Source organism: Rhinatrema bivittatum, chromosome 9 (assembly GCF_901001135.1).
Source record: "Rhinatrema bivittatum chromosome 9, aRhiBiv1.1, whole genome shotgun sequence".
Lineage (NCBI taxonomy): Eukaryota > Metazoa > Chordata > Amphibia > Gymnophiona > Rhinatrematidae > Rhinatrema > Rhinatrema bivittatum.
In genome coordinates, this window is record NC_042623.1 from 56882727 (window position 1) to 56897741 (window position 15015).

Genomic DNA, 15015 nt, shown 5'->3' on the forward strand with positions numbered 1-15015 from the left:
GACTTCAGTGCAGGGAAAAATAGTGGAAACTATTCTCAAGATCAAAATTGTAGAGCATATAGAAAGACATGATTTAATGGGACACAGTCAACATGGATTTACCCAAGGGAAGTCTTGCCTAACAAATCTGCTTCATTTTTTTGAAGGGGTTAATAAACATGTGGATAAAGGTGAACTGGTTGATGTAGTGTATTTGGATTTTCAGAAGGCGTTTGACAAAGTCCCTCATGATAGGCTTCTACGAAAACTAAAAAATCATGGGTTAGGAGGCGATGTCCTTTCGTGGATTACAAACTGGTTAAAAGACAGGAAACAGAGAGTAGGATTAAATGGTCAATATTCTCAGTGGAAAAGGGTAAACAGTGGAGTACCTCAGGGATCTGTATTGGGACCGGTGCTTTTCAATATATATATAAATGATCTGGAAAGGAATACGACGAGTGAGGTTATCAAATTTGCAGATGATACAAAATTATTCAGAGTAGTTAAATCACAAGCAGACTGTTATACATTGCAGGAGGACCTTGCAAGACTTGAAGATTGGGCATCCAAATGGCAGATGAAATTTAATGTGGACAAGTGCAAGGTGTTGCATATAGGGAAAAATAACCCTTGCTGTAGTTACACGATGTTAGGTTCCATATTAGGAGCTATCACCCAGGAAAAAGATCTAGGCATCATAGTGGATAATACTTTAAAATCGTCAGCTCAGTGTGCTGCAGCAGTCAAAAAAGCAAATAGAATGTTAGGAATTATAAGGAAGGGAATGGTTAATAGAACGGAAAATGTCATAATGCCTCTATATCGCTCCATGGTGAGACCACACCTTGAATACTGTGTACAATTCTGGTCGCCGCATCTCAAAAAAGATATAGTTGCGATGGAGAAGGTACAGAGAAGGGCAACCAAAATGATAAAGGGGATGGAACAGTTTCCCTATGAGGAAAGGCTGAAGAGATTAGGGCTGTTCAGCTTGGAGAAGAGACGGCTGAGGGGGGATATGATAGAGGTCTTTAAGATAATGAGAGGTCTTGAACGAGTAGATGTGACTCGGTTATTTTCACTTTCGAATAATAGAAGGACTAGGCTTGCATGGAGGGGCATGTCGGAGGGCGTGCCGCGAGTGACGTGGCGTTTCGGGGGCGGGCCCGGGGGCGTGACACTGGCCTGGGGGTGTGGTTGAGGCCCAGGGGCGTGGTTGAGGCCTCCGGACCAGCCCCTGGGTCGGGTGATGGCTCACCAGCAGCCAGCTGGCGCGCGCAGATTAACGCCTGCTTTCCGCAGGCGTAAATCTGCCAACAAAGGTAAGGGGGGTTTAGATAGGGCCGGGGGGGTGGGTTAGGTAGGGGAAGGGAGGGGAAGGTGAGGGGAGGTGGAAGGAAAGTTCCCTCCGAGGCCGCTCCGATTTCAGAGCGGCCTTGGAGGGAACAGGCAGCGCGCGCTGGGCTCGGCGCGCGCAGGATGCACAAATGTGCACCCCTTTGCGTGCGCTGACCCCGGATTTTATAAGATATGCGCGTATCTTATAAAATCCAGCGTACTTTTGTTCACGCCTGGTGCACGAACAAAAGTATGCCTGCGTGTACATTTATAAAATCTACAGCTCTGTGTCTATGAGAAAATACCTTCATGAATCAAGCCCTTAGTATGTTACCGTGTCTATTTCCTGCAGGATTTTACAAGCATGTGGATAAATTATCTGCCTTTTTATGAAAGTCTAAACTCCCAAAATCGCTTTAAACAAGCTTAAAGCTTCAATTTGCCAGATTTTCTTAGTTATCATTAGGCATATATATTAGAACAAATTCAATACTGGTTTGCTGATTATTTACCTGTGTCTGAGCAACCTCGCTGGTTAGACTTGGTACAAGGTTTGGTGTATCCTTTACACTTAGCGGCATTCCCTGGGATGAAGCAGCTTTGGTGTTTAACTTGTTCCCCAATTATCTTTTACCTCTACAACCTTGGCAGAATTTGCCAGTTTGCAACCCACTGATTTCCTTACCCGGCTATGGTATAATCCTGAGATTCCTATAGGAATTCACGGTGCTTCTTGGAAACAGTGTGGAATATTATTTTTATGTCAGGTAGTAGACAGTGCAAAAATGATCCCCTTTGCTGATTTAATCTCATATTCTCTCCCACAAACCCAAGGCTTTTGATGGCTTCAATTATATAACTCACTCCATTCTTCTGAATTTTTAACATCAGAACCCCTTCTGGTTTTGGGAGTCTTCACTTTTTATATTGATATGCTTCAGAAAGGTCACTTAGCATCTGCTATTTATAAACTTGTAAAACAAGGTAACTTTCTTAGATGTCCTGGTTTAGCAAAAAGTTGGGAATCGGATCTGATTGACCAGACTCCAGATGTTCGATGGGGAAAATTTTGGCTTTCAACAGAAAGTGTGTCTTTACCATTATTGATCACTCAATCTATGTACTGTGCAGCACCTTATAAACTCTTTAAAGCATGTTTGCTGGATTATCAACGCTGTTGCTCTGGTTTGTATGATAAAGTTACCCTTTCTCATATGCTCTTTGAATGCTCCTCTTTTAAATTTTGCTGGCATAATGTATGAAAGCGGATGCAAGAATTTTCACCTATTTCTTATTGAATTGTTGTTCTTAAATCTGTGGGTTTGAATGTTACCCTCTGTCCATCTCTTAGTAGACTTTTGGATTTCTTGTCAACCATTGCAATGAAGCAAGTTCTTCATAAATTAGAAGAATACTGCATTGCTGAATAAGCACTTCTGGTGGAACTATGTGTGCCTCTATTATAAATATGAGAAATAAGCAGCAGTTAGGTACCACCAGATTACTCAATCATTACTCATGTGAGGTCTGATAAACCGTTTTCTTTACCATACCTAATCTACCTCCTGCTTTCATTGTTATGATGCTCCTCTTGCTTACTAGATGTCATGTAGAGTGCTGGGTTCTGGAAACATCCCCTCAGGAGCAGGGCAGGACTACAGGGAAGGAGCCCTGCCCCCAGAGGTTGAGTCCTGGATTCAAGGGGCCAGCGGGACTTGGTTACTATGACTGAACATCATGGCTGCTTACAGCTGAAAGATGGGCTGGTCTTCTGCCTAGCCAGCCCTCTTCCCTGTAGTTTGAGCTCTTCCATTCTGGGGGTTGGTAGGGCTTAACTGAAAGAAGCTGGACACAGCAGAACAGGCTGGTTAGGCTGGACAAACTGGACAAGGCAAGGCAGACACAAGCTATAAATTGAGTTCAGGCAAAGGCTGGACGTAGTGGGCAGAGACAGACTGGAAGCAGAGATCTGGATATTAGAACAAGGAAGAGGCTGAGGACTGGATACTGAAACAGGCTAAGGACTGGATACTAGCACAGGCAAAGAGCTGAGGATTGGAAACTGGAACAGGCAAGGAGCTGAGGACTGGATACTGGTACAGGAGTATAGCAGGATACTGAACAAGGACAGGGAATGGATAGAAAGGTAGGTTGGGCAGGATATCATATAAGGATGGGAACTGGATACACACCAGGCCTGGGCAAGATAAGCAGGGAATGTATGCTAGGGATTGGACTGGGCAGGGCACAAAAAGACCAGACAAGGACATAAGTAAACAAGGCAGACAGGGGTAGGAGCAGACAAGGACAACACAGAACAGAGAACATTAAAGCCTAAAGGCAGCAACACAGAAGGCCCGTAGGCCACTAAGCAAGGAGAGGCCTGAGTAAGTCACAGAGCAAGGCCTAAGGTAAGAGTAGGCCCAGAGGCCACAAGGCAAGGTAAGACCTGAGTAGGCCACAGATCATGGTACAAGGAGACAAAGGTCCCAGAGGCTACAAGGTAAGTTAAGCCTGAGTAAGCCACAGAGCAACATAGGCCGCAAGCAAGGTAAGGCCTAGATAGGCTGCCAGACAAAAGCAAGTTACAAGAAGACCCAGAGGCCATATAGGCATGGAGCAAGGTAAAACTGGTCAAATCAGAGAACCAAGTGTGACTCCATGAAATGGCATCTAGGTGCTGGCAAGGCAGGGTCAAATGGGGCTAGAGTTTGGATGTGGTGTGAGCAGCGGCGTGGAGATTGGCAAGACTGGAGGTGAAGCTTGCAGAGGATCCCACATGAAGAGAAGGCTGCACCACATGCTGAATCAGGTGGCCAGTGAGGAGATGGCTCGGGAAGCTCAGAACAGACCTCACTGGAGGCCTCTGCTGATAGGGAGGAGTCATAGCAAACAGGATCAAGGCACAATGAGGCTGAACACCAGGCAAAACCATGATACTAGTTACTACATGTCTTAAATGGCTTTTGTGTTACTGACTGAGGTTTGCTTGTTACGAATTTTGTACATTTTGTTTTTCCTTATTTCTTTTAATCAAAACATTGAACTTAAAAAAAAAAGATTTTTTTAAATAATAGTGCTTTTTAGACTTGGACTCATCTCAACAATAACACACTTATGCCTCTTGCTCACTTGAGTCACATTCAAATTAATAAACAATAAGTTAATAAATTGTAAAGCATAGCATCCTTTAAATTTGTCTAATTTTAATTTTTTTGTCTCAACACTACAAAACAAATGTCTCAGTCCTTATATGTTAAATGTCTGCAATAAGCAGTGCAAGGGCTGAGTTTTAAATAGCGCTGTAAAATCAGTTACATGGGCTATTTCAAGAAATGCAACAAATATGTCTTTAAATTAATAACTGCCTTTTCTGCACGCCAAATGACTTCATTACAAACAAAAATCAGATCTACTGTACAAATTAAAATATTTTATCGTATTTTCATTTAGGCCATGTGACATATGTCATACCAATGATTCCCAACCCTCCCCTGGAAGCACACCTATCCATATAGGTTTTTAGGAGAGCCACAATGAACATGCATGAGATAGATCTGCGTAAACTGGACACCCTGTATCCATAGTGATTGACAAAAGGAATTTACTTAAGCTGGAGTAAGACCAGTTAACTCTGTGATCTATTTATATTATTATACTTCTTCTAATGTTTGTAAACATTTGGAATATATGGCAGAATATTTGGCATGAGTTGTTAATGTGGAAGAGATAAGCAGCTGAAAAAATGTTCAAATCTGTTGGTTTTAAAGTGTATACAATAAAGCCAACATTGTGAAAATCTAATTTACACACAGATTGAACTGATACTGTCATTCCAAGTAACATCTGATCTTCCTCCCAGTTTAACAGTGTCCATGAGCAGGCCTAGGATAGTAAATCTCCTGCCATGCCCTGCTTTCCTGACTCCTCCCCCTCCCCACCATTCCTCAGGCCACCAATCCTGTCTTCAACCTCCAAAATCACCCCCCCACCACCACCATCACCCTCACACATTCTGAAGATTTCACGTGCTGTCCTGCAATGATGCAAAGCTATCTTTAGATTGGAGGGAGTGCCTGGACTAAACCTGCACTGACAGGCCGCTCTCACTCTGGGCTTCTGTACTGTGGTGGGGCCTGCGAGACAAGCTTTGGTCCTGCACTCACTGTAATCAAAGGATAAGTCATGTTGCTGGATCAGGGGTCGAGGCTGGGCTGGAGTGGTGGCGGGAGAGAAAGGCCCTGAGGCTCATGGGAAAAAAAGGGGGGGTACCTAAGAATAGCATTAGCCCAAATCCCTCACTGAGGGGAGTGTTTGGGAGGGAAGAAGTTCAATAAAAATTGTTTTCTAAGATCCCATCTCCATAGCCAGTTTAACAATATAAACAATTTGGAGAATATTCTTACCAGGAGGCCACTTTATTGTGTTGTTACGTTCGCCTGTTTCACAGCAATAAAATACAATTCAGTTAGAATGCAAACAATATTTCCCATAAAACTGGAAAATACTAAAATTCTTATTCATTCACATTTAATGACCAATAAGAAATTGAATCCATTTATTAATTAAAGTTTCCTGATTATAAATTTCCTCTCACTACTAAAATACTACAAGTGTTTCAGTCCTTGCCAATCAAACTTCTGTAATAAACCGGGCAAGGATGTAGCTGTAGACTTTGAAGTTGTGTGAAATCAATATTATATCACCATATTAAAAATCCAAGCTTTTTTTTTAAGTTAGCAATGATCTTTACAACATCTCAAGTGAATTTGCTACAAGTGATGTAGTATGGATCATGTCTCACTAACATAAATTTCTCATATTTTTGTTTGTCTCTATGTAAAATCTTAATTATGAAACTTCTTTGTATAAGCCACTTAGCCTTGCTTCTTCTTTTCCATTTTAATAGCGAGCTTGTTTGTTAATTAAGTCAAAGTTAAATTCAGCCATTACAAATCAGTTTTGCTTATCAGTTACAAATGGACTAAAGGAGAGCAGCTTGTATGCAGAGTGCCCTCCAGCAAAGTGGAAGAGACAACTGTGGGAAATCCCATCTCTGAGAGATTCAATGCAATAATATTGGAGGTCATAAAATCATGGCTTTGATATGATTACATTATTGTGTAGATTGCATCTCTCGTTCAGTGAGATCCTATTGAACCTACATAAATTTAGAATGAACCCGTTGATGTAGAAGAGATTACTGGCTGAAAGAATTTTGAATCAATTCAGTTTTTCAGGTTTTCTACAATGAAGGCAATTTTGTGAGATTCAAGCGTGCACTCGCCAGTCACTGTTGCCTAAGTTCCATGAGACATCCGATTTGCTCACAGTTAAAGATTATCCGAACAGGAAAGTTCATGAACAAGAAACTCAAATAATGTTTCACAGTAAACCTGTCTTTAAAGCCTATTTAATCCCGTTAAAAAAAGACATGGAGAAGGTTCTTACCATTAGGCAGAGTGCCCTCGGTGAAAAACAAAAGAGACGGCTTTCAGAGTCCCTTGTCCATAATGGCAATACAATAAAATTGGAATAAAGCTAATCCAGCTTTTGATATGTGTATTTTAAACTTCTTTATTATTATTTTTTTTTTTTGTAATGGAAGACCTATGGCAGAAAATGTCCAATGACTTATTAAAGTAGAAGAGAGAATCAGCTGAAATAATTTTCAGATGTCAGTTTTTCAAGCTTATACAATGAAGACAACTTTGTGAATATCTAGTTTATTACTATTGCTACTATGAACTACTACTTAACATTTACTATAGTGTTGCTAGGTGTACACTGTGTTTACTATCCAGCTGAGACACCCCCAGACAAAACAAATCAATTTCTAGTAATCCCTTAACCTGAGAGGGCCAAGATGAGGAAGATTCAGGGTTTCTGGATTTAAAAACAGTCTCGAAGACATGGGCACATACTTCTTTCACTGATGGCACTACACCAAACATCTGATCTTCCTCATAGTATGAGTGTTAACTAGGGAAGTCTTCAAAGTAATTTAGAAGTATGCCATATTGTACAGTTTCTACAAGGAAAACAACTTTGTGTGAATCTACTTTACATTCGGCAATGATTAATGCCACTGATCCAAGAGATATCTGCTCTGCCACCTCCCAGTTTCAGAGTGTGCATGAGGGGAATCATCACCCAGGAAGAGAAGGCGAGGACAAAAGCAGTAAATTAATTCAAAAGGGCATGGAATAAACACTGTGGATCCCTAAAGGCTAGAGGTTGAAAATGAAGAAAAGAGTGCATGGGGGTGATCCGCACAGAACAGCAGTTACTATCAGAAGGTATGGAGACTATCAGAAGGTATGGAGACTACTATCCTTAACTAATTAGCCTTAATATTTTTTGCAACATTGCTCTCTACTTTGATGGTGGTGGGGGGGGGGGGGGAGGCGGGGAGAACGGGAATTGGATTCAGTTGACAGCCAATGCTGGGCCTCAACTTTTACGGTGCAGGGGACTGATGAGCAGACATTATGGAAAAAGAACAGGACAGCTACTACGGCCAAGTCGAAAAGCAAAGTACATTCAAGCAGCATGGTCAGAATTATCATGAAGGCTGCTCACCCAGTAATAATGTTGCTAGCAGTAATTTTGTGATGGCTTTGACAACTGCTTGGTTTTGATTGTAGATATTACTAAACAGAAGGCTTGGAGGTTACTGGCATGGAGAGGCAGTTACTACCCTTAACAGAAAACATGGGGGTAACCTGCACAGAACGGCAGTTACTATCATAAGAAAATTGCTGGCTAGCCTGGATGGATCACTTGGTATGTTTCTGCCATCATTACTAGGTAACTATCACTGAAGTGTATTTTTGAAAAAAAAAAATAGCCTGCTTAGAACTTTTTGCACATATATTAGCACTGCAAACTTGTTTAATGAGCTGGTCTGCATGCTTTTTTTGCATCACAGTCCAATGGGTGGGCTGCCCAGAACTTAGGACTCATCTACAGGCCAGGGGGGGAGGGTGATGGGAAGAGGGCCACACCAGGCCCAGCAGGCTGCTCTTAATGACACCAGCCATAATGTTTGACAGCAAGCACAAGGATCTAGCATCAGCAGTGCCTTCCAATGAAGTTGGCACCGACACACACTGTATTTGGTTATCATAGAGCAAGCTCACATTATTGGACAGCACCGCTAACATCCATGCTCCTCTAATTGGCCTACAGCAGTGTTATAACATCACCAGGATGAGGTGGGGCAGACGAGAGATTTAAAATTGGCCGGTCCCAGCATCTTCCCCTCTTCCTATGCAACCTGGGGCTGGACAAATTCCTTCCCATTCTGCCCCTATTTTGTTAAACAGCTATTAGTAAGTAGCATTTTTTATATGTTTATACAATATTTACATGTTCTTTTAATTTTGTTACCCCTGCACACCAGGGTGATCAAATTTAGTTTGGGGGGGGGGGCAGCATATTAGGGGAAGGGCCTGAGGGCTCATGCAAGAAGGTATGACTAGGATTGCCACCTTGGTCCAAGAGGTGGAAGGTCCAGGGGTACAACAGCTGATGGGCCCAGGGATTGGGCCAGGATGACACCAGTGGATACTGATGTGTGTGGTGGTCTGCCCAGTTTTCCCATCATCCATGACATCTCAGCTTCAAGAGGGCACCGCTGACCAGAGGCAGGCCCTTAAAGACTGACAAGATGGTGGCTTAGTGACCTGACAGCGCCTCTCATGGGATGGCATGGTATAGGACATAGGTAGACTTGAACACCCACATTAGGTACTCAAGTCTAATTAAAAGCTGCAACCATTGGTATTCAAAATAATTTGTCCATTTTTATTGTTGTGTATCTCTGTACACGTCAAGGGTGACAATGCCACAGTTATGGAAGTTATGGAAGATCATTCATTCACAGCAAAATTGCACAAGAAAAGGTTCTGCAGGATGCTCTAAAGGGACTTTTGCATGGAAGGGCTAAATTTAAGAACTAGGAAAAAGTTCCTCAAAAGTGTTTTGTTTGCAAGATTTTTTTACTGTGGGATTCTTTTCCCTTCCAGAAACTTCAAAAAATGAAATCCTTGAAACAAAAGATATGCCCCAGCCAAAATTAGGATCCTCATCTTACAAACATCTGCAGTCATCGCACAGTGATGAGCTCCCATGATCATATCACGGCTACATGCACACTACACTCAGATTCCCAAATGAGGTGTAGACAAGCTAAAGAATTCTCTACCAGAAAGATTTTGGGAGGGGAACAGAATGAACAGTTAACAGTAGTTTGGGGTTTTGGTTCCCCCAAGTGGGAGACTCAGATGGTGTGCTCTTGCAGTTTATAAACTCCTGCCACCATCTTAAGGTGTGGATTCCTTAATTGACCCCTTTTGGGGCAGCATATCCTTTGCTGTCTTTCATTTGGTTATATTTCCTTGGGTGAGACCCCTGGCGTCTCTGGACTGATACCTGGATAAAGAGATGGAGTTAGAGTACCTTGTCCATTATTTTGTCCATAGTTTTTGGAAACCTTTTTGTTATTTGAGGATGGGGTTTTCCACCCTTCCTGTCTCATTTGGTTTCCCTTTTTGGTTAAAGAATTTTTCCTTTTGTTTGCGTTGCTGAGTGCCCTAGGGCCCAAGGACTAAGATTCTTTGCCATCTGGAGGAAATTATTTCTTTCACCTAGAACGAACCTCGGGACCATTCAGGTCCTCAGACTGCAATGGATTCACAATCATTATCCGGGAGAAGGAGCACTGGGGGAAGAGATGAAACCAGAGGCACCATCTAGGTGCATTTACTATCATCTCAAAAGAAATCTGCAAATGAGAAGAGTCAGAATCTACAAAGGGAATAAAATAGAGGTATGAGAAATTGGATCTTGATATTCATCTGGGTGAAGGGACTATGAGATCCATATTCAGTAGGCTGGTTAGTGGGCAAGTTAACCAGCTAAAGTAAGCTGAATAACTTGTCCCACATATTCAGTGGGAGAAATATCCCACTGAGCTCCTAGCCTAAAGTAATCTGGCTACATATAACCAGATATCAAAAAACTGAACTGGCTATGCTTGAAATTACCAAACATAACTCTGGGAATCATTACATCATACCACATCATATTTCCAAAAATATTGCCATATATTTCTGCACTACATTTAATACATTTAATACATAAGCTCAAAACAAGAACTTTTGTGTTTTAACAATAAATCCACAAATTGTTTTTATTATATTGCACTAGGGGAGCTAGCCTCGGTTCGGGTTCCTCCATTTGTTTCCTTCCAAGATGGTTGAGACGTCTGGTCCTGTCTAATATGGTAGCCATGGTGTCTTAAGATAAGTATTGGTTTCACCTTTATTATAAATGTGCAACCTTTTCTTTATTTATCCTTGTTTTAGATATGTGGCTCTGCATTGAAGTGCTTCTATACGCCCCTGAGGAAGCTTACTCAGCGAAACACCGGCCAGTGTAGGGCTCCCCTACCAACTGTACATGAAAGAGTCATACTGTTTCATAATAATGGAGGACATTTTTAATTAATTTTTGAAAAAGAAAAGAAAAAATATATTTTTGCTGCATTAAAATAATGATGAAGGTGAATGATAGATAAGACCGGTTAGTGTCTGGTTGAGAGTGACACATAACGTCAAGGCTTGCTGACACCTTCTTAGGCCATTATTTAAATTGTTATTTGGGTTCCACATTTTTGGTGGTCTGATTATATGTTGTGGTTAACCGCTGACTCCCTTGTGTGAGTGGGGTAATTGAAATCTCCCATTATTATTGCACTGCCAAATTGGTTTGCTTCCCTGATTTCTCTTAGCATTTCATCATCTGTCTGACCATTTTGTCCAGGTGGACGGTAGTATACTCCTATCACTATAAAGTTACCCAACACATATGGGATTTCTACCCATACAGATTCTACTGAGCATTTAGTCTCTTGTATGATCTTTAGCCTGTTGGACTCTATACCCTCCCGGACATAAAGTGCCACACCCCCGCCAAGTTGATCCTCCCTATCATTGCGATATAATTTGTACCTTGATATAGCACTGTCCCATTGGTTATCCTCCTTCCACCAATTATGTCAATCTTATCATTTGCTGCTATACACTCTAACTCTCCCATCTTACTTCTTAGACTTCTGGCATTGGCATACAGATATTTCAAAGTGTGTTTTTTGTTTGTTTTAACAACCTGCTTTTCAGTTGTTTGGGATAATTTGAATCATTAGTTTTGGTGATTTTTTACATATAGGCATATGGACTATGTTTGCTTTTAATGGAACCTCTCTGTTGAGATGCCCTAACTCTCCTGTTTCATTAGTATCCTTCAAGGATACATTTCTCCGAACCATGCACTGCTGAGTGACTGTCAGCTTTCACCCTTGTTCTAGTTTAAAAGTTGCTCTATCTCCTTTTTGAAAGTTAGTGCCAGCAGCTTGGTTCCACCCTGGTTAAGGTGGAGCTCATCCTTTCGGAAAAGTCTCCCCTTTCCCCAAAAGTTTCCCCAGTTCCTTACAAAGCTGAATCCCTCTTCCCTGCACCATCGTCTCATCCATGCATTGAAACTCTGGAGTGTTACAGTGATGGCCTCCACTACCTCTACTCCTACTACTACCTATCATTTTTAAAGCATTACAAATGTACACAGCACTGTACAAATACACACAAGAACCAGTCCCTGCAACTTAGAGTTTACAAATCCAGTCAAGATAAACAGACAGGACAAAAATACTTTGAGAGGTTTCATATTTTAAGAAAATGATTAAAATCAACAAAGCTATTATTAGGAGAACTAGGGATAAGATTTAAAACCTTCCCGACCCCCCAAAAAACTTTCTACAGGTAGCTGGTGGTCCAGTGGGGTCCCGGGAGCGATCTCCCACGATCTCCCGCTCTGGGACGTCCTCCGGCTACCGGGCGGTCAGCTGCCACTAATCAAAATGGCGCCGATGGCCCTTTGCCCTTACCATGTGACAAATTGCAGTTAGACCTTGTGAGACTGGAAAAGAATTGGGCATCCAAATGGCAGATGAAATTTAATGTGGATAAGTGCAAAGTGATGCATATAGGGAAAAATAACCCATGCTATAATTACACAATGTTGGGTTCCATATTAGGTGCTACAATCCAAGAAAGAGATCTAGGTATCATAGTGGATAACACATTGAAATCGTCGGTTCAGTGTGATGCGGCAGTCAAAAAAGCAAACAGAATGTTAGGAATTATTAGAAAGGGAATGGTGAATAAAATGGAAAATGTCATAATGCCTCTTTATCGCTCCATGGTGAGACCGTACCTTGAATACTGTGTACAATTCTGGTCTCCGCATCTCAAAAAAGATATAATTGCGATGGAGAAGGTATAGAGAAGGGCTACAAAAATGATAAGGGGAATGGAACAACTCCCCTATGAGGAAAGACTAAAGAGGTTAGGACTTTTCAGCTTGGAGAAGAGGCGACTGAGGGGGGATATGATAGAGATGTTTAAAATCATGAGAGGTCTAGAACGGGTAGATGTGAATCGGTTATGTACTCTTTCGGATAGTTGAAGGACTAGGGGGCATTCCATGAAGTTAGCAACGGGCACATTTAAAACTAATCGGAGAAAGTTCTTTTTTACTCAACGCACAATTAAACTCTGGAATTTGTTGCCAGAGGATGTGGTTAGTGCAGTTAGTATAGCTGTGTTTAAAAAAGGATTGGATAAGTTCTTGGAGGAGAAGTCCATTACTTGCTATTAAGTTCACCTAGAGAATAGCCACTGCCATTAGCAATGGTAACATAGACTTAGTTTTTGGGTACTTGCCAGGTTCTTATGGCCTGAATTGTCCACTGTTGGAAACAGGATGCTGGGCTTGATGAACCTTTGGTCTGACCCAGTATGGCATTTTCTTATGTTCTTATGTATCCGTGCCATTGGCCGGATCCTGTCACATGGTAGGAGCACTGGATGGCCGGTGCCATCTTGTGCTCCTACCATGTGACAGGGACTGACCAATGGCACTGGTAGTCCCTGTGACATAGTAAGGGCAAAGGCTATCGGTGCCATTTTGAATACTGGCAGCCGAGGGTCCGAGTGCAGGAGGTCACTCCTGAACCCCCGCTGGACTTTTGGCAAGTCTTGTGGGGGTCAGGAGGGTCCTCCAAGACTGATGGTCCAACAGGGGTCCGGGAGCAATCTCCTGCACTCGGGTCATCGGCTGCCAGTAATCAAAATGGCGCCGATAGCCTTTGCCCTTACTATGTCACAGGGACTACCGGTGCCATTGGTCAGCCCCAGTCACATGGTAGGAGCACAAGATGGCGCCGGCCATCCAGTGCTCCTACCCTGTGACAGGATCCGGCCAAGTGCACGGATACCCTGTCACATGGTAAGGGCAAAGGGCCATCGGTGCCATTTTGATTATTGGCAGCCGAAGGCCTGGTAGCTGGAGGATGGCCCGGAGCGGGAGATCGCGGGAGATCGCTCTCGGGACCCCCAGTGGACCACCAGGTACCTGTAAAAAGGTTTTGGGGGGTTGAGAGGGTGGGGGAAGTTAAGGGGTTACTTTTAAAGGGTCGGGGTGGATTTAGGGGTTATTATTGTGTGCCGTTTTTCCCGCCCTCCCCCCAAATGATATGGGAACCCCCACGATCAATATCGTGGGGTTTTCCTATCGTTTTGGGGGAGCCCCCGATTTCTGACGATTTTGAAAATATTGACGATATTTTCAATCGTCCGAAGCCCGATTCACATCCCTAGTCCTTAATATTAACCTGATTCCAATGTGATGCCTAATTTAACTTAAATCAGAGCTCTCATACGCCTCTTTGAAGAGCCAGGTTTTCAAGTTTTTCTTAAAACCCAAAAAGTCTCTTTGCAGCCTTAGTTCAGAAGGCAGAGAGTTCCATAATTTGAGTCCAGTGACTGATATAGCTCTCTTCCTCACCTTACTTAAATGGGCATGTCGTACTGAGGGAATAGTTAAAAGGCCTTTATTCGCAGATCTCAAATTTCATTGGGGGGTACAAAGGTGTAGAGAGGCATTCAACCATTCTATTTTATCAACAGGCTAAGGGGGATAGAACTGCCTGTGCAGTCAGGGCTCAAGCAGTGATTCAGGGCTGAACAGACCAGCAGGTTCTTTTTTTTTTGGGGGGGGGGGGGGGTGGCGTTCTCACTCTCCTGTCTGGAGAGACACCCAGTATGGAAATGGCTCAGAAAGCAGAAAAGATGGAGCAAGTGATCCAGATCCTTCAGGGCAGCAGCAATTGCAAAACACCCTACAAACTCAACTCGCCCAGCAGCAGGGCAACCTGTGCAGCAAAACACAGTGTTAACTCAGGTGGCACAGGCTGTGCAAACCACTATGTCCAGTTTAACCAAGGCAAATCCGTTACCTCAGACCATGTTTAAAATGAAGGCAGGTGAGATCCAAAGGTCTTCCTGAGAAACTTTGAGAGGACTGCCCAGCTTTCAGCTTGGCCAGAAGCCAATTGGAATATGTACTTGGCTAACTTACTCACAGGCAGATGTTAAGCTGCTTTCCAAGCAGCCCACCCAGATGGGACGGCTACCTATGCAGAAGTCAAGGCTAGCATCCTGGATAGCTGACTATACCTCAAAAACATACCAGCAGCAGTTCCAGTAGGAATACCTGAAGCCTGGGGAGAGCCCCAGAAGTCTGTTTCATCTCTCTGAAGGATGCCAGGTAGAAGTGGCTACTAGAGATTTG

General features: G+C 42.8%; 1 protein-coding gene across 4 annotated transcripts in view; it reads right to left on the reverse strand.

Moving 5' to 3' along the window:
• LOC115098931 (mucin-19-like) overlaps positions 1-15015 on the reverse strand; it is a 308825-nt gene that overhangs the window by 211252 nt on the left and 82558 nt on the right. For all 4 annotated transcript variants that reach the window (XM_029616058.1, XM_029616060.1, XM_029616057.1 and 1 more), the window contains one exon: positions 5727-5759. In XM_029616058.1, the coding sequence (XP_029471918.1) occupies positions 5727-5759 (33 nt within the window). The remainder of the gene's footprint in view (positions 1-5726; positions 5760-15015) is intronic.